The 25,306-nt window shown below is 40.9% G+C and overlaps 1 protein-coding gene across 2 annotated transcripts in view; it reads right to left on the bottom strand.

Moving 5' to 3' along the window:
- The window catches only part of HTR7 (5-hydroxytryptamine receptor 7), a 111,030-nt gene extending 86,934 nt beyond the window's left edge, over positions 1-24,096 (bottom strand). For both annotated transcript variants that reach the window (XM_012454757.3, XM_012454756.3), the window contains exon 1: positions 23,173-24,096. In XM_012454757.3, coding sequence (XP_012310180.2) covers positions 23,173-23,711 — 539 coding nt within the window. In that variant the 5' untranslated portion in view covers positions 23,712-24,096. The remainder of the gene's footprint in view (positions 1-23,172) is intronic.
- Positions 24,097-25,306: the final 1,210 nt, after the last annotated feature.

The following is a 25,306-nucleotide window of genomic DNA, read 5'->3' as shown; positions in this document are numbered from 1 at the left end:
TTCTTCACATGGTAGCTAGCAGTCACAGGGTCCCCAAAAGAAGAAAAAGAAGGGCAACTGCAATGAACATCCTTTTTCACCTCTCTGCTGTGTCATGTTTGCTAAGATCCCATTAGGTAAAGCAAGTTACAAGGCCAATTCTAAAATCTGTATAGGAAGGGCTGCAAAGTCACCCTTCAGAGGGTGTGCATGTAGGAACATGAAGAATTGAGGGTAGTTTTTACAGCCTATCACAAAGCTGCATACAAGTTATATCTTGGGGTGGGGAATGTTACAGTCTCCTAGGAATTTTCCAGGAAAAATTTGCTATTCCCTGGAAAAAGAGGCAAGACAGGAACCCACTGTAGAAATGTAAAAATGCCTCTGACTCACCGAAGATGTGGAAATGTGTGTATTTTGGGAGGTTATGGAGATAAGGTTAGAGTTCATCTCATGATTTCCCATTTTGTGCATGCATATTTGAAATCTCCATAGCTATCATACTTTTATTTCCAGTGCCTAGTCTTGCCTCTAGGGCTTGGAAACTAACCTAGTAAGCTAAACCATCTCCACGCTGGGGATGTTCACATAATGAGCTATGCAGGTAAAATCCCATTGTACTGACCACCCTTACAGGAAGAACTTCATGACAGAACATCCTGGGAATGAAATTGGCAGTGTCCTCATAAATCACAGAAGCAGAGCTAAGCCTTCAAAGTTACAGAACAAATGGTCCTGGCAGCTATGATGAGGTCTCAACTCAGAGAAGAAAAAAAGACAACCCACCAAGGCAGAAATGGGTCATCAGTAGTGCAGCGTCTATGTCTCCCTTTCATATTCCTCTGCCTACCTGTTTTATACCAAGACCCAATTAAACAGTCAACTACTGCTTGTTTGCTTGCTTGCTTCATTCATTCATTCATTTATTCATTCAACCACTAATCCAGCAAACATTTATTGAGCACCTTCCACATACCAATAGGAGCTGGAAGAAAACACAGATAAATGAGATGCCCTGTCCCCAAGGACCTCAGCATTTGGTGTGTAAGGGACCCAGAAATATAAACAATTACAATTCAGCATGATGAGAATAGAGAAAGAAGCTCAGGGGACTAAGGAAGAGCTTGAGAGGGACATGTAACCCAGACCTCGGTGTTAGAGACAGCTTCCCAAAGGTTGTGACACTTTAGCTGAATCTCAAAAAATGTCTAGGAAAAATAGGCAGACAAGGGAAGAGCCTTCCAAGCAGAGGAAACAACTTGTACTGGGGCGTGGAAGCACAGGAGAACACCTGACACTCAGGAAGTACGCAAGGAAAGGGCAAGGGCAGCTTTGATGCCCTCTGCAGTGTAATGATGCACCCAAGCCTTCCCCATTCACTAAAATGTTATAAGAGATACCAATTATATATCCTTCTCGACTGACCTACTGATCCCACCTCAGCATGAATGAATTCAAGCCACTGACTTACCTTGAGCAGCATCTGAACTTGATCATGGGATACATTTTGGCCCCCATTGCTGACATCAATAAACACATAGAGTGCATTGGAGGGCAGGATGGCATTCCCTGCAGCCTCATCAAGCCTCAATATAGGTTTTTCCTAAAGGTAAACTTGATTTACTTATTCCTTTTAGGATGGAAAAGGAGAGTCAGAAAGAACATCATCAGCAAGCCCTCCCATTCAAACAACTCCCTCATCCCAGAAAGCTGCCCTAACTGACTGGTGGAACCTAAGTCCCTGATACAGGTCAGTATTGAACTATATTAGCAATAGTATTAATAACAATGCTGTCTGTCAGCGTAAGTTTATTGAGTCAGACCATTGGCTAAACTCTTTGTGAATATATATTTTTAATTCTTAAAATTTTTAAATTTGAGACAGGGTCTTGTTCTGTTGCCCAGGCTGAAGTACAGTGGTATGACACAGCTCACTGTAGCCTCGACCTCTGGGGCTCAAGCAATCTTTCACCTTGGCCTCCTAAGTGGCCAGGACTACAGGCACATGCCATCACAACAGGACTTTTTTCTTTTTTTGCAGAGATTGTGTCTTACTATATTGCCCAGGCTGGTCTTGAACTCCTGGGCTCAACTGATTCTCCAGCCTTGGCTTCCCAAAGTGCTGGGATCACAGGAATGAGCCACCATGTTCAGCTGTGAATGTAATCGCATTAAATCCTCACATTAACTCTACAGAGATAGTTCTATCATGATGAGGAATGAGGTTTAGAGATAAGTCATAATGACTTATGTAAGGTCATAGTTAGGGAGTCAGAGACAAGTCTAGAAGGACCTGTATCCTATCCCCTGGCTTCTACCTCAACAGCTTTCTATGCCCTTAAACCTCAGTTCCAGGTCTTACCTGGTCCTATGAGAATCTTGGTCTAAACAGCTCCCATCTCTGACCTTTCCTGGTCCCAGCTTCCCTACTATACCCCTCAGTTCATTAGAGTCATTTATTCATTTAGAAATATGTTTGCATCCTGACTAGTTTGCATGAGCCAGTAGAAGATTAATGAGACAAGGTCTTAAGCCTAAAGTGTTTCTATTCTAGTAGAATATTCATTAATTTACCCAAGCATTCATTCAACTAAAATGTGTAAGCATCTACTGTGTGCCAAGAACTTTTTAAGTATTAGGAAGTTGATGTGAACAAGGACATCAAAGGTTTTGTGCATTCTAATGGAATTTAAGACACTTACATAAACAATGCTATGGTTTGAATGTGTTCCCTAAAAGTTCATGTGTTGGAAACTTAATCCCTCTGCCTTTATGAATTGATTAATTTCACTGCCATGGGAGTGGGTTCGTTATCTCCAGAGTGGCTTTGTTATAAAGTGAACTCTCTCTCTAGCTCTCTTGCTCTTGCCCTCTCAACATGTTATAATGCAGCAAGAATGCCATCACCAGATGCTGGCACCAAGCTCTTGAACTTCCCACCTTCCAGAACAGTGTGCTAAATAAGAATCTTTTCTTCATAAATTACCCAATCTGTGGTATTTTGTTATAACAACAGAAAATTACTAATACAAACAATTATCATCAGAGTACAATGCAGCACATTTGGACTGGAATCTAGGTCCTCTGACTTCCAGGTAAGTGCCTATCAGTAAAACTTCTTGGAAGAGTTGCTTCTAGCTGCCATCTCTCCTTTCCTCTCTCTCTCTTTATCTAACTCTAGCTGGCTTCCATCTGACTGCTTCACTAAAACTACTCAAGATCACCAATGACTTCAAAGTCACTAGTTTGATTATATTCCATCTTTGTCAAAACATTTTCCCCTTAATTTCCATGATAGATGTTCCTCATGTCGCACTGACTAACCACCCCTTTTTAAGCTTTGCTGGGTCCTCTTCTTAACCTCCAAACATTCCATCTCCTCAAAGTTTGGTGTTTGGACCCCTCTTCCTATCTGCTCTCTCCTATACCATTCCCTGAAATATCATTTACAATGACACCCAATTTTGTACCTCTAGTCCTGACTTCTCTCTGAATTCTAGACTCATATCCAAGTGTCTGTCTATTGATATAAAATTTGTCATTCAGAATAGAACTTTTGATTTTTAAAACCTATTTAACTGCTCTGACATCTTGGTAAACAATATCACCGTCTACTGATTTTGCTTGAGCCAAAAGCACAAGAGTCATCTTTTATGCTTCTGTCCCTTAGCCCCTTTATCCAGTCCATCAGCAAGGCCTGCCAATGCACCTCCAAGACAGATCTGTAATTCCTCAGTTGTCTCTATCTCCACTACTCCAACCCAGTCCAAGCTACAGTTACCTCTTGGCTTGACTAATGGAGAAGCCTTCCCATTGGTCTCCAAGTATTCATTCTCACCCTTCTCCATTTCATTCTCTGTGAAGTAACCACAATGAGCCATTAAAATTAAAAACCAGACCGTGTCACCCTACGTTTCAAAGTCTCCAGTGGTTCTGCTGCACTTAGTCGAAACTCTTTACCTGGTCTGAATTCCAATATAATTTGCAACACTTCTCTAATCTCATATCCTTCCAGGTTTTCCTTTTATCTCTCTACTCCAGTAACACTGGGCCAGGGCCTTTGTGCAAGGTTCTGCCTTTGCCTAAAAGTTATTTTTCCTGATCTTCACACAGCTGGCTCCTTCATGTCATTTACATCTCAGTTATATGTCACCTTCTCAGAAAAGCCTTCCATGATCACCCACTCTTACACATTGCCCTATTTTAATTATGTGTGACATGTATTACTAACAAATTAATGTGTGCGTGTGTTTTAACTTATCTGTTTCTTACCTACCTGTTTATTCTTACTAGAATATAAGATCCTAGAGAGCAAAGGTCTTATTTGCTTTGTTTATAATAGGGAAGAGTAATCAATACATATTAGGTAGTCAATAAATATTAAAGAAGCAAAAAGATAAATCCCCTATAACTCGCATCTGAAAAGGCAAGTTTATTATGTTAAGGAGTTGCTAATAAAGGGCTATCACCTTTGCAGTCCAGAAAAGAAGACAGATTAGTAGGGGCCTGCGGAACTCAGAAAACTATCAAATAAAAAACTGTAAGACAATCCTTTCACAGCATGAAAGAATTTTCAAAGACTATAACTGCAAATAGCAGATATTTTTCAGTCCAAACATATAGAATATACATTTCCCAGAATACAATTCTGAAACATTCAGGCAACAGGACCAGATTGATTATGGATGGATCGGGGCATGCCTTTTAAGTCTCTCCATGTCTGACCATAAATATTGATAACCTTTTTTTGGTAGATGGTTCTGCCTCATATTCCAGAAGAAAAAAAAATTAGAAGGAAGAAAGCTATATAGCTGCCTCTGAGAGAGTGGAATATATTATAAGCATGCCCAGAAAAACAGAATGCTCAGCAATTTGAATTAGAACAGAGGCCATGTTGAAAGTGATAATGCAAACTGAATAAATCGTTAAAATAAAGGTTCCCACACAGATGCACTAGAGATATTCCCCAATCCCAGACTGGGATTCTTTACTTTAACATACAATGTCAGAAGAATGAGTCCTTAGGTTTGACCTAGGAGCCATCATTTTGTAGAAGTCCTTAAGAATTCTTCAGGCACAAAAAGGCCTGGAAAACAGACCAGAGAATACCTGGGTTTTTACTGATGGAAGTGCTAATAAAACAACACAATTGTTTGCAACCAGAAGCTAAATGACTCATATCTCTTTCAAGAAAGGTCACATCACACAGGAATTGACTGTAAAGCAATATCTATAACCTAACTTTCAAAAGCTCTAAATTGTCTGATATGTGAATAAAATAGTCTTTATTTACCTTCAACTAGATAACATCTTGAGGATGGGGATGTGTCTTTATTCACTTTTGTATCCTCATACTTCTTAAATATCTAGTAGGCAAGCAATAACTGTTTGCTTATTAAATAAATCTCACCACCATCATCTTCTCTAACTTGGTTAGGTTGTGCATGTAATCATCTCTTCCTCTCTCCATCTCTCCATCTGTCTCTCCATCTGTCTGTCTCTCCATCTGTCTCTCTCTCTCACACACACACACACACGTCTGGCCTCTCTGTTAGATAGAGCTCACTGCTTAGATTCTATCTTAAATCTGTGAAGGTCTAGATCTGATATTCCATAATAACTTTATCTTCATCGAAAACAATATCTAACTGACGGCAGGGAGTGAGATCAGCTTTCTCATCTGTAAAATGAGGATAATAAAAGTGCCTGGAATGACACCGGAAAGGAGTAAAGCCACATGATCACATGTGTTGCTTCATTCTTCCATCCCAAACATGCAGAAAACTTAGCTGTGGTATGCAGAGCATGTGTCCTGAACACCCAACACTTATAGCAGCCACCAAAACCAAGAGAAGGGAATCCTATGTGACAAAGGCATGGAGTTTATCTTATTCTTTCAACTCCTTCAATTTTTTATTTTATTTCTTTTTCTTTTTTATTTTTATTTTATTTTTTATTTTTATTTTTTGAGATGGAGTTTCACTCTTGTTGCCCAGGCTGGAGTATAATGGCATGATCTCGGCTCACCACAACCTCCAACTCCCAGGTTCAAGCAATTCCCCTGCCGCAGCCTCCAGAGTAGCTGGGATTAAAGGGATGCACCACCATGCCCAGCTAATTTTGTATTTGTATTTGTAGTAGAGATGGGGTTTCTCCATGTTGATCAGGCTGGTCTTGAACTCCCAACCTCAGGTGATACATCTGCCTCGGCCTCCCAAAGTGTTGGGATTACAGGCGTGAGCCACTGCGCCCAGCCCAACTCCTTCAATTTTTAAGAACTGTTCAAATTTTTCTTAGAGATCTGACTCTATTCACAATATGTTCCTTACTAAATATAGAAGCATAATATTGACATAACTACAATACTAATAAGTGTAACAGCTCATATTTATCAGCACACTTGTTATTAGTCAGGCATGGAACAAAAGACTTCACCTACACCAACCAATTAACTATCAAAACCTATGGGGAAGACATTAGTATTACCTATGTTACAGATGAGTATCCTGAATCTCAAAGAAGTTAAGTAATGTCTACATGGCCACAGAACTACAAATGTCAGATTTGGGACTTGAACTCAGGTCTGTTGACTCTAAGTCCTGGGCAGTATTCATCTTTAACTTGTTTATCCTTATCCCCATTATTAAGTACAGTCCCTGACACTGGTCAAAGCTTTAAGCCTCAAATCTAGGCAACAATTGCTTAGCAGCAAGCAGCCTAAGAGCACAGACCATAACGCAAGCTGTGACTTCAAGTCCCAGACTGGTCACTTATTAGTTCTGCAACCTTAGGTATATTTGTTAGCCTCTCGGAGCCTCAGCTTTCTCATCTGTAAAACGGCGATAATAAAAGTAGCTTTAACAGGACACTTAGTATCTTAAGTAATGTACAGTAAGAATACTGACAGGTCTGCAATTCCTTAACCATAAATCTAAAGTCCCAAAATCTCTGAAATTAGACCTTGTTCTTAAACTGGTTGTATTAATTCTATTGCTACTATAACAAGTTCCCACAAACTCAATGGCTTAAAACAACAAAAACTGATTACCCTGCAGTTCTGTAGGTTAGAAGTCAAATGTGGGTCCCTGGATTAAAATCAAGGCATCTACAGGCTGTGTTCCTTTCTGGAGACTCTAGAGAAGATTCATTTCATCACCTTTTCCGCCTTTTAGAGGCTTCTCTCATTCTTTGGCTCATGGCCCCCTTCCATCTTCAAAGCCACCATTGGTGGACTGGGTCCTTTTAACATTGCATCACTCCAACCTCTGCTCCCATTATCACATCTCCCTCTCTGACTCTCTTGCCTCATTCTTTCACATTTAAGAACCCTGTGTGCCAGGCACAGTGGCTCACACCTGTAATCCCAGCACTTTGGGAGGCCGAGGCAGGTGGATCATCTGAGGTCAAGAGTTTGTATACCAGCTTGATCAACATGGTGAAACCCTGTCTCTACTAAAAATACAAAATTAGCCATGCATGGGGGCGCATGCCTGTAATGTCAGATACTTCGGAGGCCAAGGCGGGAGAATCACAACCCAGGAGGCAGAGGCTGCAGTGAGTTGAGATTGCGCCATTACACTCCAGCCTGGCTACAGAGTGAGTCTCTCAACAACCACCACAACAACAAACTCTTGTGATTACATGGTGTGCATCTGGATAATCCAGGATAATATTCCAACGTTAAAGTCAGCTGATTAACAACCTTAATTCCACCTCCTACCTTCGTTCTCTCCATTTGCTATGTAAGGTAGTAAAATTTACAGGTTCCAGGAATTAGAACATAGTTAGGAATTACAGGAGCTATGATTTTGCCTGTCAAACTTGTGGCAAACTGTGGCAAACTGATCTGGCAGCAAAACCTAACTTGAGCTGATATGACTATAGTCTTAATTTTCTCTACTAAATATGAATATTCATACATTTGATTTAGGATGCAGTCCCAGATCTCATTGTGGTGCTATGTAATATACAGTATACTAACTAAATTACATTTCTAAAATCTAGACAATTCTGAATTCTGAAATACCTCTGATCCCAAGCGTTTTAGATAAGAGACTATAAATTCATACTATAATAATTATTATTAACATCTTCCTCTTCTCTGAAAGGCAAGAATAAATTCTCCATGTTTGACATCGTTCATAAATCATGCTCACAAAGCCAGTGCCCCCTTGAGCCTTGGAACACCCTGCTGGCTGGGCACGGTGGCCCACGCCTGTAATCCCAGCAATTTGGGAGGCCGAAGTAGGCTGATCACTTGAGGACAGGATCTCAAAACCAGCCTGGCCATCATGGTGAGACCATGTCTCTACTAAAAATGCAAAAATTAGAGGTTGCAGTGAGCTGAGATCATGCCACTTCACTTCAGTCTGGGCATAGAGCAAGACTCTATCTAAAAAGAATAATAATAATAAGATCCTGCTACAGTTTGAATGTATATGTCTCTCGAAAATTCATGTCATATGTTGGAACTTAAACCCCAAAGTGATAGTATTAAGAGGTGAACTTTTGGTAGGTGATTAATTCATGAGGTTAGAGCCCTCGTGGATGGGATTAGCAACCTCATAAAAGGATTCGAGTAAATTTGCTAGGCCCTTTTGCCATCTGTTCCTTTTGCCACATGAGGATGCAGCAACAAGGCACCATCTTGCAAGCAGAGATTATGTCCTCACCAGACATGGAACTTGCCTGCACCATGATCTTGGAGTTCCCAGCCTCTATCCAGAACTGTGAGAAACAAATTTCTACTGTTTATAAATTACCCAGCCTTGGGTATTTTGTTATAGCATCATGAAGAGGTAAGACAGATCGGGAGTCAGCATTCCTGGTGGCCAAATCTGATACCACTCCTTTCTTCCAGTGTACTCCTAACTTCTATCAGCCTCCCTGTCCTCCTCACCCAGGGGTAGGGGCAGGAGTGTGAGTGTGCCCACAGAGTGGTCATGGGGATTAAATGAGATGAATCATGCACAGCCCTTGGGACCCAACAATGGGATTGCTACTGCCAGTTATTATGCTCCTCTACTTGGGCACTGCCTTCATGGCTGACATCCAAGGCTTTCCTTCTGGGATACGTGGACTTCATAAAAAATGTGTTTATTTAGTGAAAAAGAAAAGGCCCTGAGATTTTTCACTTAATTTTGCCTATGTTTTTACCCTGTCCCATAGCACAGCACTGATGATAATAAAGAGCTGACTTCTAGATCCAAGCTGCTAAGGCCTTCACATCATTGGCAGCTTTGCATATGTCAGTGTTCTGCAGAACAGGAAGTAACCCACCAGCCTACTATGCTCTTATGAGACCATCCTTGGACTATCCCACTGCCTCCATGCTGCTTCCGTTTTCACCAGACATCTCCTGATCCTAACGTGGTTTCTCAAGTAAACTTCTCCACTGTCACCAAGAGGAATGTCTTATAGGAAGCTGCAGAATACGAGGTCAAGGCCAGGTGTGTGAATTTGAGAATCAGAGGCACTGTTCCTTTTTTTCTTCCCTTTCTTCTCTCCCTTCCTCCTTTATTTCCTTTCCTTCCTTCTTTCTTCCCTTCCTCCTTTCCTTCCACAGTCAATCCACATAGATTAACTGAACACCTACCAAGTACAAAGTATTATGCCAAGGGGCTAGCAATGCAGTCTTCAAGATAGGCCTGGGTCATGCTATATAGCGTGTACAGATGATCCCCCAAATCATGACTTTATTACCATTAATTTTACAAACCATTAATTACAAATTGAGGGGAAAGTTAGGAAGAAAAAGTGCAGGGTGTTAAAAGATTGTTTAAGATTGTCAGGGGATTCTAGAAATGTATCTATGACATAGTAACATCTAATCAAGGACCTGCCTGAAGAGTGATAAAAATTACCCAGCTAAAGAGATAGAAAATAATTCCAGGAAAAACATGAATAAACTTGTGAAGACCCTGAACATCAGAATGTCAAGGAACTGAAAGAAGACCCAAATTGCCAAAATATGGGGAGGAGAGGCAATACAGATAGATGACCGGTTAGCTGGTGGTAGGTAGGAAGAAAGGAAGGAAGGGAGGGAGAAAAGAAAGGGAAGAAGAAGGAAGGAGGGAAAGAGAGAATTAAATGGAACCAAATCAAATCTGGAGCAGAAGCTGGCAAGCTCCAGCAGGGCCAAATCTGGTCCCAGTCTGTTTTTGTATGGCCTCCAGCTAAGAATGGTCTTTGTATTTTTAAGTAGTTGAAAAAAATAAAAAAGACGAATACTATTTCATGATATGTTAAAATTATATCAAATCCAATTTTCAGTATCCATAAATAAAGCTTTATTGGAACACAGCCACATCTATACATTTGCATATTATCTATGGTTGCTTTCATGCTACAATGGCAGAGTTGAGAAGTTGCAACAGAGATCTTGTGGTCCACAAGCTTAAAATATTTATTATCTATATCTATGCATTTATAGAAAAAAAAATGTTTGCCAACACCGGATTTAGTGAGATAGGCAGAGGCCATATCATATAATCTTTGGATAAGCTTTGGGATAAGATCTTATTCCAAGACCAGGAGAACCCAATAAATAGCGAAAATGAAGCAGGAGAACAGCATGACCCAGTAGTGCCCAAACCTATCTGCACGTTAGACTAGGAAGCTTCAGAAAATATGGATGCATAAGTCCCACTTCCAGAGATTATGAATTAATTAGTCTTGGTATGGCCAGGACTTTGGAATTTTGAGGGGATTCCTAGTTGGCTTTAATATGCAGATAAGTTTGGGAACCATGGATATAATCACATTTATATGTTTTAAAGATCAGTCCAGCTCAGGGGTTCTCCCTCTGGTTGCAAATTAGAATCATGTGGGGGATATTTTCAACTATACTGATCTGATGCCTAGGCCCACCTGGTATCAATTAAATGAGGATCTCTAGGGGGGGGTCTCCCCAAGTATTGGTATAAAGTTGCCCAGGTGATTCTAATGTGAAGCCAGGGTTGTGCACCCTGCATTAATAGGGGCCAAGGATGAAGACCCAGAGGCCCCTGAGAGGCTACTCTGAGTGTCCAGTTGAAAGATGACAGGGGCTGGGGTTGAGTTGTTGGGGGTAGAGGGCTATGTAGGGACAATCAGAAAGACTTGGTGATCAGTCAGTGAGAGTGGAAGGCTGAGGTAGAAAGTTTCAAAAATGACACTCAAATGTCTAGCAAAGCAACTGGGTACAAACTGATGGCACTTATTGGGATGGGAACCTTGAACAAGGAACAAGTTGCAGAAGTAACAGCATTAGTTCTGTTTTGATGTAGTGTTGAAAAAGAGGATGCCTTCAGAGAGTTGGCCAGATTTAAGCTGTAAGGGACTGCCATAAAATGATAAAGAGCCTTTAATGCTATCCTAACAATATCCTCCTCATACAGCAGGCAATGGCTACAATGATGTAGTGAAATACATATGACCTTTAGATTTAGACACTGTTCCAGTCACATACAATGTGTGTGAGCTTCTTCAGCTTCCTTACCTAAAGAATGGTATTAAAAGTGTTCATATATGTCTTGTTCATCTTTGGCCAGCAGAGACATTCAATGACAGACACTCAAAAAACACCCTCACAAGGATATTGTAAAGATTCAACAAGATGCCACGTGTAAAGTGTCTAGAAACTTAAGTAGCACAAAAGGCATTCATAAAATGGCAGTGTTATCCCTGAATAATTTCCAAAGAAGCATGACCAAGTGACACCCTCACACTGAAATTTTAGAAAGTGTATGTGGTGCCCCAGTGGTCACCGTCCTGCATCCAGAGGCTTCCTGGCACTGCATGTGATGCCTGGCCACCAAGAAGGCCACCGCCTGCCTGGGACTGCCACCCTTAGTGTGCAAAAGCCATGAGCTTTCTCCCTAGACCCTTCGCTCCTCTGCCCAGGTATTTTGTTTCCATGATGCTTCCCCCTCTGTCCCGGTGCCACCCAAGAGGCTGTGACTGACCAGCACTTCAGACACATTATTCTTTTTTGTCTATTCTCAAAATAGAATCAAATGCCAAGGTGGGGTAAAAAAGTGTATATGGATATCTGTGAGAAGGATGGGCAAATAGGAGAAGAAATGGGTACAGGTTGAGTATCCCTGATCCAAAATGCTTGGGACCTTCTTTATATTTTGTGCATATACATAATAAAGCATCTTGAGGCTGGGATCTAAGTCTAAACACAAAGTTCATTTATGTTTTATATTTACCTTGTACCCATAGCCTAATGGTAATTTTATGCAATATTTTAAATAATTTTGTATGCCTGTCACATGAGGTCAGGTGTGAAATTTTCCACTTGTGGTATCATATCAGCACTCAAAAATTGTTTCTAATCTTGGAGCATTTTGGATTTCAGACTTTTAGATCAGGGATGCCCAATTTGTACTAGGTTTAGTCGTCGAGATTAAGTTCTGCTGCAAGTGATAAACAACAGAATGGTGTTAGTTCATCATTAGTGAGAAGTCAAGGTTCCAGCCATCCTGTGGAGTTGAGAGTCCTCCAACATCCAGGTTACCCTTCCAGCATACTGCTCCTCTTTCCCAAGCATGGCCATTTTTGTCCATCTTGACTAAGATGGTCAGAGCTCTAGCCGCCATCTTAACATTCCAGGAAAGAAGATGGAGGAAAGGACAAAAAAGAGGAAGAGGACACACACTAATTTTCTTGAAAGCAGTTTCTGGGAAGCTGAAACATAGTACTTCTTCTAACATCTCTCAAGCCCAAATTTAGTAACATGGCCACATCTAGCTGCAAAGGAGGCTAAAAAAATGCAGTCTTTATGCTGGGCAGCCATATCCACAGGTCAAAGCAGGAATTCCCATAACTAAGTAGGAAGGCAAGGATGAAGATTGGGGTAAGGAACCAGCAGTATCTACTACAAAGGGTGAAGTGCTATTGACTTGGGTTTCTCCTATGCTGTTCCCTTACTCAGAATGCCTTCCTGCTCCCTCTCTGTGAGTTCACTCTCAGACTGATTCACTGCCTCTGTGTTCTTGGCATCTTCTGCTCCTTTGACTGGAATGTCCCATGTCTCCACTTTTATTATTTTCCTTAAATATATTTAAACACAAAGATATAAAGAAATACACAATAGATGAACAGGCTTTGAACACAAGTTCCATTCATACAAAAGAGCCATTCATACATGTCCTTGGCAAGTCAATTCCACCCTCTGAGTCTCAGGTTCCTCCTACATCAAGTGAGGATAATCATGGCCACCTCACAATGTTGTGGAGGAGATTGATGGAGATTTCTGTATTTAGAAGTGGTCTGTAAGCAATAAAGCATTAAACATCTATTAGCTATCATCATTTCTACCCTGAAGTGTTACTTCCTGTTAGTTAACATAAGAGGGAAAAAAAGCAATTGGTGGCTAAGTGTTACTACACAAAAGAACAGGGCAGAAGACCTGTTTCATCTCCTTCTCACTTTCCCACAGCAAAGCTAGAAGAGGATTCCATCAATTCTTAAAATGTATCTATCTATAAGCAGAAAATTAATTTTAGAGATGAGCAAGGATAACTTCCTTTGAAGTGAAAGGAGATCTGGAGAAGCCAGAATGCACCCTGCCCTGCTGATTGAAGCAGAATTAAAGCCAAAAGCAGAACTCAGATCATCAGAAGGAATGAGTCATAGTACCTGGCGAGGAAGCAAGGCTTCAGCCAGACACCAATCAGAACTAAATATTACAGCTCTTGCAAATAAGGCAGATGAGTTCCTGTAACCATGAACAACCCAAAGGTGGCCCCTGCCCTCATACACGAAGCAAAAAATTAATGGTTGCTGATAGCATTAAAACAATAACCGTATCTGCTCAGATTAATATATCTGACTTAATCCAAATATACCTCACGAGATGTATCAAATACATACTTTTACCCTTGTCATTATAAAATAAAATACATATGCAGGAAACTGCCTAAAATATACATGGACACTTTAACAATAATTTTTGAAGTTAACCCTTGTGTAATTACCACTCCAGTCAAGAAAGAGAACACTACACCACTTTAGAAGCAAGCGTCTCTGATCTGTTTTCTCCTTCCCATCTAAAAGTAATCACTCTCTGTTCTTATAATATATACTTCCTTCCTTTTCTTTATAATATTACCACTCATGTACATCCCTAAAAATGTTTTTGTCTATTTAGAATATTTATTTGAATGGAATCACATATGTATATACTTTTATACTTTGCTTCTTCTGATCAGCCTTATATTTCTAACCCCAAAATATTTATCAGTGAAATGATATGACATCTGAAATTTGATTTAGAATAATTGGATGGAGGAGGAGTTCCAAAGTATATTTTGAATAAATTCACAATAAATTGATCACTGTTGAAGACAGATGATGGCTACATCAGACTCATTATATTAAAATTCACTTTAAAATATGTTTCAAAATTTTTATAACAAAAAATAGTTTAAATTACTTCCTGAGATTCCTTTAGTTGCTGTGTGTAGTTAGAATTTGTTCACTTCTCTAAGTACGAGCCCCAAACCAGAAGCATCAGAATCACCTGGGAATTTATGTAAACTGTAAATTCTTAGCCCCACCCCAGACTTTCAAAATCAGAAACTCTCAGGGTAAGGTTTCTGATTCCGTAAGGTCTGGGGTGAGGCCCAACAATCTGTGTTTTTGTTTTGTTTTGATTTTTGAAATGGAGTCTCGCTCTGTCACCCAGGCTGGAATGCAGTGGTGCAATCTGTGTTCACTGCAACCTCGACTTCCTGGGTTCAAGCAATTCTCTGCCTCAGCTTTCTGAGAAGCTGGGATTACAGATGACCCTCACCATGTCCAGCTAATTTTTGCATTTTTAGTAGAGACAAGGTTTCACCACCTTGGCCAGGCTGGTCTTGATCTCCTGACCTTGTGACCCATCTGCCTCAGCCTCCCAAAGTGCTGGGATTACAGGTGTGAGCCACTACACCTGGCCCAATCTGTGTTTTAATAAGCTCTCCAGGTAGTTCTGATGCACATTCAAGTTTGGCAAACACTCCTAAATAGAATTATGTTGTATGAATACACCACAATTTATTTATTCATTCTACTATTGACATACATGTATATTTTTCCAAGTTTTAAGGTTTCAAGTTTGTGAACACTATAAATATTCTTGTATAAGATTTTTGGTGGACAAGTGTCTTTCTGATATATACTTGGTGATAAAATAACAGGGTCTTAGGGTGTATGTATTTTTAACATTACATGATAACACCAAACTATCTGCAAAGTGGTTCACCAATTTATAATACCACTAGTAATGTATGCAAATCCTCTTTGCTCCATATCCTTCCCAACACTTGGTAGTTTTTTGACATTTTAATTGTTGTCAATCTAGAGGGTTAAACACTTAAACTTTCCAACTTAGAAATTTTAGAAAATGCACATTAGGGAACAGAACTTCATATGTAAAATCATAGTTTCATGAATATATTAGTTGATGAGTTTTCATGGAGTAGACCTGATGCAGGAAAGAATTTAGCATGACAGAGAAACTGAGAGAGTTCAATGTGACTGGAATGTGGTGAACGAGACAGAATGCAGTTCAAGATGTTGAGGAGTAAGGCAGGGACAAACCAAGGACCTCCTACATGTGCTAAAGAGTAAATTTTATTCCAAGTGAAACAAAAAGAAAATGAAAAATTTTAAGCAGGAAATTTACATAATTATATTTCTATATTAGCATACATTTAAAATATTTCAGGCACACATCCAATTCTAGCTATGATGGGATTGTTCGATGCTTCTGACCAATGCTTCTGCTGAAAGCCACTTTAAAAGCTGGATAAATAACCAATACACATACACATGAACACACGCCTGCACGCTATGATGTCTGAAGGCATCAAGCAGTTATTGAGACAACCAGGACTTCTGGGAACAAAATCCTAGAGAAGACAGAACGACAGGGAGACAAGCCAATATTGTGCAGCCACTCTTTCCCTTGGGGCATTTGCCAAAATTGGGTGAAGGATAAGGGGCTAAGGATCCAGGTAAAGAGCCTCAGCAGAGAGCTGCTACTGGGGGCAAAAATACTGGAAGAACATTTGGCAGTCTCTTGGAGGTGGAGGCAAAACTCAGAGACCTAAAAGGCAAAGATGCCAGTGAAACCTAAGCTCAGCACCTGTTTGATATTTCCCTCAAAACATTTGCTGAATTCTGAGACTGTATAATGCAGGAGGCTAACAAGCCATGCTTGATAGTCTCACAGTTTGAGGAAAGAACACTTAAAGTTCTAAACTAGCCAGGGGGATAAGTTATTGAGCTGAAATCCTAAGAAGACTACATCCTAGAAAGAGGCATCTGCCAGTGGCAGAGCTCTAACAGAACTAAAATACAGCCTATGTTCAGCTCAGTCCCTAATTGGATTAAAATAATCAGTTGTCTAATATGCCTGCCTAGCATTTTCCTGGAACAAAATAACATCATCTACAGCACCTACTATTTTTCATGCAATATGATGAATATAAAATCAACATTTGCCAGGCATGCCAAGACACAGACCAAAACCCAGAGAAAAAAATAGATCACACAAAGAAACCACGAGTGACTCAGATATTGAAGTCAGGAAACAAAGAGTCAAACTATGATTAATATACTAAAAAATATAACAAGATGAAGAAATTAGATGAAAAGGTAGAGAATTTCACCAAAAAATTGGAATCAATTTAAAAAGCTTAAACGGAATTTCTAGAATTATAAAATACCATCATGGAAATTAGCTAAATAGATAAGGTTAAACAACAGATTAGAAATAGTAGAAGAGACAATTAACAAATTGGAAGCCTGGTCAAAATTTTTTCTAATTTTGAAAGACATCAAGCAGGCATCAAGATCCTTATCTGGATCCTTAGCCCCTTAGCCTTCACCCAATTTTGGCTAATGGACCAAGTGAAAAAGTGGCTGCACAACATTGGCTCACTTTCCTGTGGTTCTACTTCTCTAGGATTTAATTTCCTGAAGTCCTGGTTGTCTCAACAACTGCTTGATGCCTTGTTGAAGCACAGAGGTAGAACACAAAATGGAAAATGTAGAAAAAAGTAAGAAATGTGTGTGACACAGTAATAAGGTCTACAATACATATGTTTGAAGACATAGAAAAATAAAGAATGGACCAATAGTAGTATTTCATGAGAAAACAGCAAACTAATTAAAAATATCAATACACAAATTTTAAAAATCATTAGGAACACCAAACAGGGTTAACAGTAAATAAACAACAAAAACAACAACAAAAATCAATAAAGCCAGAACTAGAGACATCACAGAAAAACTGACAAAAATTAAAGACAAAGACAAAACCCCAAAAGTAGTCAGGGGAAAAAAGACACATTACCTTCAATGGAGTCATAATAATGTTGGCTAATGGCTGATTTTTCAACAGAAATGATGGAAGTCTGAAGACAATGGAACAATGTTTTAAAGTTCTGGGGAAAAAACTAGAAATATAAAATTTCATACTCAGTGAAAATATCATTCAAAAATGAAGCTGAAATTAGGACATTTTCAGACAAGTAAGAACTGACAGGATTTGTCGCTAGCAAACCCTCAGTGATATGGTTTGGCTGTGTCCCCACCCAAATTTCACCTGGAATTGTAAAAATCCTCACATGTTAGGGGGTGGGGCCAGGTGGAGATAACTGAATCATGGGGGTGGTTCCCCCATACTCTTCTCCTAATAGTGAATAAGTCTCACAAGATCTGATAATTTTATAAATGCGAGTTCCCATGCACAAGCTCTCTCTCACCTGTTGCCATGTAAGACATGTCTTGCTTCCCCTTCACCTTCCACCATGATTGTGAGGCCTCTCCAAGTCATGTGGAACTGTGAGCCAATTAAACCTCTTTCCTTTATAAATTACCCAGTCTCAGATATGTCTTTATTAGCAGCATGAGAATGGACTAACACACTCAGTGAAAAAAAAATGCTGGGCCAAGCATGATGGCTCACATCTGTAATCTCAGCACTTTGGGAGGCCAAGGTGGGAGAATTACTTGAAACTGGGAGTTCAAGACCAGTCTAGGCAACATAGCGAGACCTTTTATGTATGTCTTTTTATGTAAAAAAAAAAAAAAAAGTTTTTTAATTAAAAATAATAATAATGCTAATAAGCATCTCATTGGGCAAAACAATCTGAGATTAAAATACAGTAATGCAGAACAAAATAAACAATGGAAAAGACGAACATGTGGGCAAAGAAGAATGAATACTGACTGTTATAACAACAATAAAAATAATATCTAATGGGGATTTTAATAATCTGCAGACCTAAAATGAATGACAACAATAACATAAGAGGTGTGAGGGGATAAAATTAAAATGTTCCAAAGTATCTTATTACCTAGGATTGTATTTCCCCCAAATAAATTTAAACATGTCCACAAATGACTCATACACAAATCAATGTTCAGAACAGCATTATTAGTGATAGCCAGAAAAGAAAAAACTCAAATGTCCATCCACAGGTGAATGGATAAACAAATTATGGTATATTTATATAATGGAATACTACTTTTCAATAAAATGAATGAACCACTGACAGACTAAAAACTATAGATGACTCTCACCATCATTACGTTGAGCTAAAGAAGCCAGATTTGAAAGAGTACATACTATACAACTCCATTTATATGAACTTCTAGCCAAGCAAAACCAATGTGTAATGCTAAAAGTCAGGACAATCATTCTCTTTGCAAGCAATAGAAACTGGAAAGGGAGAGGAAGGGACCTCTGGGAGGTTGCCAGTGTTCTATTTCTTAACATAGTTGTTTACATGGATGTGGAAATTCATCAAGCTCACACTTAGAATTGTGCACATACATATACTTTTCTATATGAATTTCAAAAAGTTTTAAGAAATATTTCGGTCATACAAAAACTTATACAAAGAATAGTAAGTCTATATCCACTACCAAGACTAAGAAATAAAACATTACCAATATAGGTGATACATATACTACTGATTACACCTTCACCCACCCTACCAGAGATAAACCACTGTCCTGAATTTGGTGTCAACCACTCCCCTGCACTATTTTATACTTTTACTCTTTCTACAAGCTTTCCTAAATGATATGTAAAACTATTTTTCATGTTTTAAAACTATACATAAAAAGTAATTTGATTTCGTTTTTTTATTTTTAAGACAGTGCCTCACTCTATTGCCCAGGCCAGAGTGCAGTGGCGTAATCATGGCTCACTGCAGCCTCGACCTCCTGGGCCAAAATGATTCTCCCACCTCAGCTTCCCAAGTAATTGAGACCAAAGGCATTTGCCACTGTGCCTGACCATTTTTTTTTTTTTTTTTTTTTTGTAGAGATAGGATCTCCCTATGTTGCCCAGGCTAGCCTTGAACTCCTGGGCTCCAGTGATCCTCCAGCCTTAGCCTCCCAAAGTGCTGGGATTACAGTTGTGAGCCACCAAATCTGGCTGGTAATTTGATTTCTATTTTTAAAAGATTATTCTAAAATGGGCACAAGGAAACTTTCTTGGATGATAAGATATTCTATATCTTGACTAGAACATTGGTTACATAGGTATATATATTTGTCAACATACTAACTGGATATTTAAGATCTGTACATGTCATTATATATAAATTTTTATCTCACTTAAAAAAGTTTTTAAAATAAATTATTCTTGCTTCTTCTTAGGGAATAGATCAAGGCTGGGCAGAAGCGGAACCAGGAAATCCAATTAGAATATTTCAGTAAACCTGATGAGCATCAAAGTCATCTGTCTGAAGTGTAAGGAAGAAAAGACAACATATGGATACAATTATCTGAGCAGCTTAACTCTGAAGCAGAGCAGTAGCTGGAGGAAGAAGTGAGGCCAGAGGCCAAAGAAGAGTTTTAAAAGATACAAGATTGAACCTGACACAGTAGAAAGGAAAAGCTGAAGAAAGACCATCAATGGGCCGGGCGCAGTGGCTCATGCCTATAATCCCAGTACTTTGGGAGGCCGAGGCAGGTGGATCAGTTGATGTCAGGAGTTTGAGACCAGTGTGGCCAACATGGCAAAAGCCCGTGTCTACTAAAAATACAAAAATTAGCTGGGCGTGGTGGCACCTGCCTGTAATCCCAGCTACTTAGGGGACCGAAGCAGGAGAATCACTTGAAGCCGGGAGGCAGAGGTTGCAGTGAGCCGAGATGGCGCCACTATACTCCAACCCGGGTGACAGAGTGAGATTCTGTCTCAAAACAATAACAAACAACAATAACAACAACAACAACGAAAGACCATCCATGAAGAATCAATGAAGGAACAAAGTCCTTGAGAAGGTAGGGAGATGGAATATAAAGTCCAAGGAGTTTGGTATTTGCTGGCACACAACGTCTTTTTGCTTTTTAACTGGAAAAAAGTAAAAAAAAGGGTACGCCTGCAGGACAGATTGTTTGTTTGGTGGTGGAAAGATAAGAGTTCTCATCTGATGTTTGTTACTTTTTCAATACATACAAGTCATTATCTGAAAAAGACAGGGATGGGAACTCTGAAGCCTGTGAAGAACCGTATGGCATCACATTAGAAAAGTGTGATGGGGAGTAGTCAAGAAAAATGAAAGTTTCTATTTTAGACAGGTTAAATGCCCAACAGATATCCAAACTCTCAAAATACAGTATGAGCACAAAAGCAACAATATTGTAATTCATCTTTGATTATGCTGTACAAAGCACAGTGTTAGGTACTCAAGGGGGAATGAACCTATGTTAGGTACCCAAGAGGGAATGAACAAGGGAATGAATGAAGATTAATTTTTTACATATTTTCACAGCATATTTTATATCATCTGTCATATTCTACAACAGAATGCAGAAAACATTCTTTTCAGAAATAATACATTTTCCTTTTTTCTCATTTCTAGTTCTCAATGTCCTTGGAAGAAAATCAGTCTGTGTCTTCCAATTTTATCAATTCTTCGTTTTCTCTAAAGAACTGATATGCTGATATTCTAAAATAATTTTTAAGCAGAATTCACCAGTAGGGTAATTCTCATAGGTAAAAGGAGAATCTACACGCCTATATTGCCACACTTTGTGACAATCATAAGAATATAGTTAACAATAAAATATTAAGCTCTTGCCAAGAAGGATTAATCTCTTCTCTGTATTCAGGACATGCCTGCTGATGCTAAGTCACACATGCACGCTGAGTGAAGAATGCCTTTAGCTCATGTACAGAATCACAAGGTGATTTCAGCCAAACCTCAATGTAGCCCAGAAGAGAAACACTGACTGTCTTAGGAGACAAATTAGCACAAGGTATTATTTATGTATTGTTTATCAACTGTGAAATTTTTAAATAAAATGGTTATAAATACAGTACTTGCAGCATAAACTGTTGTTTTATTATACTAAGTTCCATTTAAAAGGACTCCATTCATGCAAGATGCTCCGTTTTGGTTGGCTTAGCAGTCAGATTTCTGTGCTTATAATTCATGTATATACTTACTATGTGTTTGAGTGCACTCTCCTAATTCCAGTTGCTACAGCCAAACTGTAAATGCATATGTTTTTGTCATTTTTAACTACTGTAATTCAGAACTTCAGCTGCCAAATTTGCTGCTAATATTCTTACATATGCAGTTCATGCTCTGCTCTTAATTCCTTGTTTGTTGTCAGCAGCTGCTACCATGATATATAAAATAGTAGAATCAATTTGAAGAAAAATAACCTAAATAGTTAACTAAAAGGAGCTACAATGTATTTTTCTTCTCAAAAATATTCCCTTTCCTATTATTTCCTTTATTTAGTAATTATAAACCCTGGTCAAGCAAAACATATATATAGCAGAACATTTTAAGTATCAACAAACCACAAATAGCAGTGTTTACAAGAAGAAAAAAAGGAAAATTTCAGTTTTTCATGCTAGACCATCCTTTGAGGCACTGTCATTTTAAGTGTAGAGGCATCAATTATTTCCCTCAAAAATATTCTTCTCAAAAATATTCTCTTTCCTATTATTTCCTTTATTTAGTAATTATAAACCTTGGTCAAGCAAAACACATATATAGCAGAACATTTTAAGTATCAACAAACCACAAATAGCAGTGTTTTCAAGAAGAAAAAAAGGAAAATTTCAGTTTTTCATGCTAGACCATCCTTTGAGGCACTGTCATTTTAAGTGTAGAAGCATCAATTATTTCCCCTAGGCTGAAAGGTCTACGCATACAAAGCTTCTATAGATCTACTAAGAAAATAAGTAACTATTTTTCTGTATCATTAAACACAACAGGATACTAGTACTGTGCTGGTTTTAAAAAACCAGCAGAATGCTGAGTGTGAATATTAAGGTTTCATATTTCAGTTTCAAGTGAAACAGAGTTGTTTTAGGCCAAAGAGGATTGAGACCATACTTCAAGTTGTCAACTGCATAATATCTGAAGAGTCAAAGACTAGCTCCATTTCAAAAGCCTGTCCCCTTAGAGTCTGGGGAAACCCTGAGGGTCTCCTAGTTCAATATGACACCCAAGGCAGGAATTTTTCCCCTAGCATCCCTGACAGATGGTCAGCCTGTTTCAATTATTCCAGTGGGGGAGTTCTCAAGAGAAGGTTTCCAAGGGCTATGATGAAAGGCTAGAACCAGCCATTCAGACCTGGAGCAAGACTCCAGTCAGCAAGCCTGCAAGATACAGATAGCATTGCCAAACATTAAAACCAGACTTCCACAAACAAGAATGCAATTCCGAATTGACCATCATAAGGATGCAATGTCTAAGACATGTAGACCCCAACTCTAGAACCATCTAAGGTCCTTTCATTGGCCTAGAGAGTAGCTCCTACAACTGGGGAAGCAAAGTGGCTTTTCTCCGACTGATTTTTTTTTTTTTTTTTTTAAAGAAATGACTCTTTAAGGCTTACAGCAAGGCTTGATCAAGTCAAGGAGCATCAAAACCCTTCCTTCCAAAAACCAAGCCAAGGGACCCCCTGGTGGATAATGCTAAGGCTTAAAATACTCATAACTTTGGTCTTAAAATCGTCACTACAGTAAACCAGAACATTTCGGGTTTTTCTTTTAAAGATGTACATAGGCTACGCTGTAACTGAAGTTTGGTTGGTGTAGGGTGGATGGAGGGGGTGTTGTTTTAAGCGCAGCCCTTCATCCCGCCTTGAAGACTGGCTTGATCTTCCCAGGAAGGGCTAGCGCGCGGGGCTGAGCTGCCAGCCGATCCCCAGCCCGGGACGGGGCGGCCCGGCCCTTACCTGTCGATGCTGATCACGCACAGGGTCATGATCGAGGCCGTGCAGCACATGACGTCCATGGCGATGAAGACGTTACAGAAAAAGTGGCCAAAGATCCACTTGCCCCCGATGAGGTCGGTGACGCTGACGAAGGGCATGACCGCCACGGCTACCGAGAGGTCGGCCAGCGCCAGGGACACGATCAGGTAGTTGGAGGGCTGGCGGAGCTTCTTGACGAAACACACGGAGATCACCACCAGGCAGTTGCCCGCGATCGTCAGCAGCGTGATGAGCGTCAGGATGGAGCCGATCACAACTTTCTCGGCTCTGCCGTAGTTGATTTGCTCCCCACAGCCGGAGGCATTGTCCGGGGGCGCGTCCCAGGTGGGCGCGGGACTGGCTGTCACCTCGCTCAGCAGGTGCGGCGCCCAGGAGCCCGCGACCGGGTCGGCGCCACCGTCGGGGCTCAGGTCGGGCAGCCCGCGCCCCACCTCTGGCAGGAGGAAAGAGCGGAGGTGCCCGTAGAGGTCCGGACGGCCGCTGCTGTTAACGTCCATCATCGCGCCGCCGTGTGCAGCTGCCCATGGAGCCGGCGCCCCCGCCACGCGCTCCGGCTGCCGGCCCCGGGGCTTCACCTCGCCGGTTCCGCTCCGCCCGGCCCAGCCATGGGGCCCGCGCCGGCCGCTGGGGGGCGCCCGGCTCGGTCTCGGGGTCCCGCACACCCCGGGCCCCCGGACGCTGCGAGTAACGCGGGAGCGCGGCCGCGAGGGGACTCCCTGCGGTAGGCGTCTCGGCCCCCGACGGACGCCCAGGACACGCTGACTCGCGGGCGCTTGGGCCGGGCTCAGCCGGCAGCTCCACAGCTCGCAGCAGCCGCGCGGCTGGGCCGAGAGCGCCCGGGCGGCAGCGGCAGCGGTAGCGGCAGCGGCAGAAGTTGCGGACTGCGCCCCGCCCCTCGCGCCAGCCGCCGCCGCCGCTCCCGGCGCTCCCCTGCGGCAGCCGCGCCGCGTCCCCGCCGCCGCCGCCACCGTCCGCTGCCCGCGCCCTCGCGCTCCCGGGACGGGTTACCCGGGCTGGGCAGGGACCGCCGCCTCTCTCGCGCCTCCCTACTGTGAGGGGGCGGCGCTGCACGCGTCTCCTGGGATCCCGGGTCCCTTCGCCCGGGGAACTGTCCTTGACGCATGATACCCAGAACCCCTCCAGCCGACCCCAGCCTCCGCGCAGTAGTCAGCCACAGTTGAGTGGGGCATTTTTCTTTTGTTAAGAGGCCTAATGAGCCAGCGGATGTTCGCAATCATTGCAAAATGAAGAACCTGGAGGGGTCATAATTTACAAAAAAAAAAAACCTCTCCGACCGCTACACTAAGCAACAAATAGGTACTTCCGTTTTCTATTCTGACCGCTTATGGGAGGAAGCGAAGATGGAAAAGCAGCAGCCGAAGGGGATGAGGATGGGAGATCAGAGAGGAGGAAGAAAGAAAAAAAGGAGGGAGGGGAATTCCTTATGCCCTTTGCACCTAGAAGATGGGGTTGCTCTGGGGACGAGGCCTCCAAGGGGGTTAAACCCATTTGGACGAATCCTCCCTGGATGTCTAGAAACAGACCCCTTCGCTCTGAAAATCGACCCTGACTGCCTTTATATTTAGACTTTAAAGCCTAATATATTGAAAAGAGAGTTAATTTTACCATAGCATTCTAGAAGTCTTAACACATAAGCAATGAAATGACCGGTTATACTGTTCTACAGAAAAATCCTGGAGGTGTATGTTGATTTAATACCTATTGGCTAAAATTCCCCTTGGTATCCAAACTCTGTCAGAGTGGCTGATTTTTATTATTTGTGAGACTTGCTTCATTCCATTTTGTTTAAAGGTTTCACTGCAAGCCAGCAGTGATTTCTTTAGTTTAAGACTCTAAAAATAATCAAATCTGTTTTCTTTTCTAGTTAGGCCCTAGCGGATTATAAATAAGAAGAAAAGAAATAAAAACCTCAAAGTATATTGTTCTAAGTGTTGAATAGCACTTTCATTCTTCAAGGTGGGCATTAGCTCTGTTTTTCCAGATAAGGAAACGTGTTTGCTCTTGCAATCAGCTGGTAAGGAACAGTTATGTTTCAAACCCAGGTTTATCTGATTACTATGCCCATATTCTTCCC

Source organism: Aotus nancymaae, unplaced genomic scaffold (assembly GCF_030222135.1).
Source record: "Aotus nancymaae isolate 86718 unplaced genomic scaffold, 86718_ANA_hifiasm-v0.15.2.pri h1tg000010l, whole genome shotgun sequence".
NCBI classification, from domain to species: Eukaryota; Metazoa; Chordata; class Mammalia; order Primates; family Aotidae; genus Aotus; species Aotus nancymaae.
This window is presented reverse-complemented; position numbering and strand designations above follow the sequence as displayed.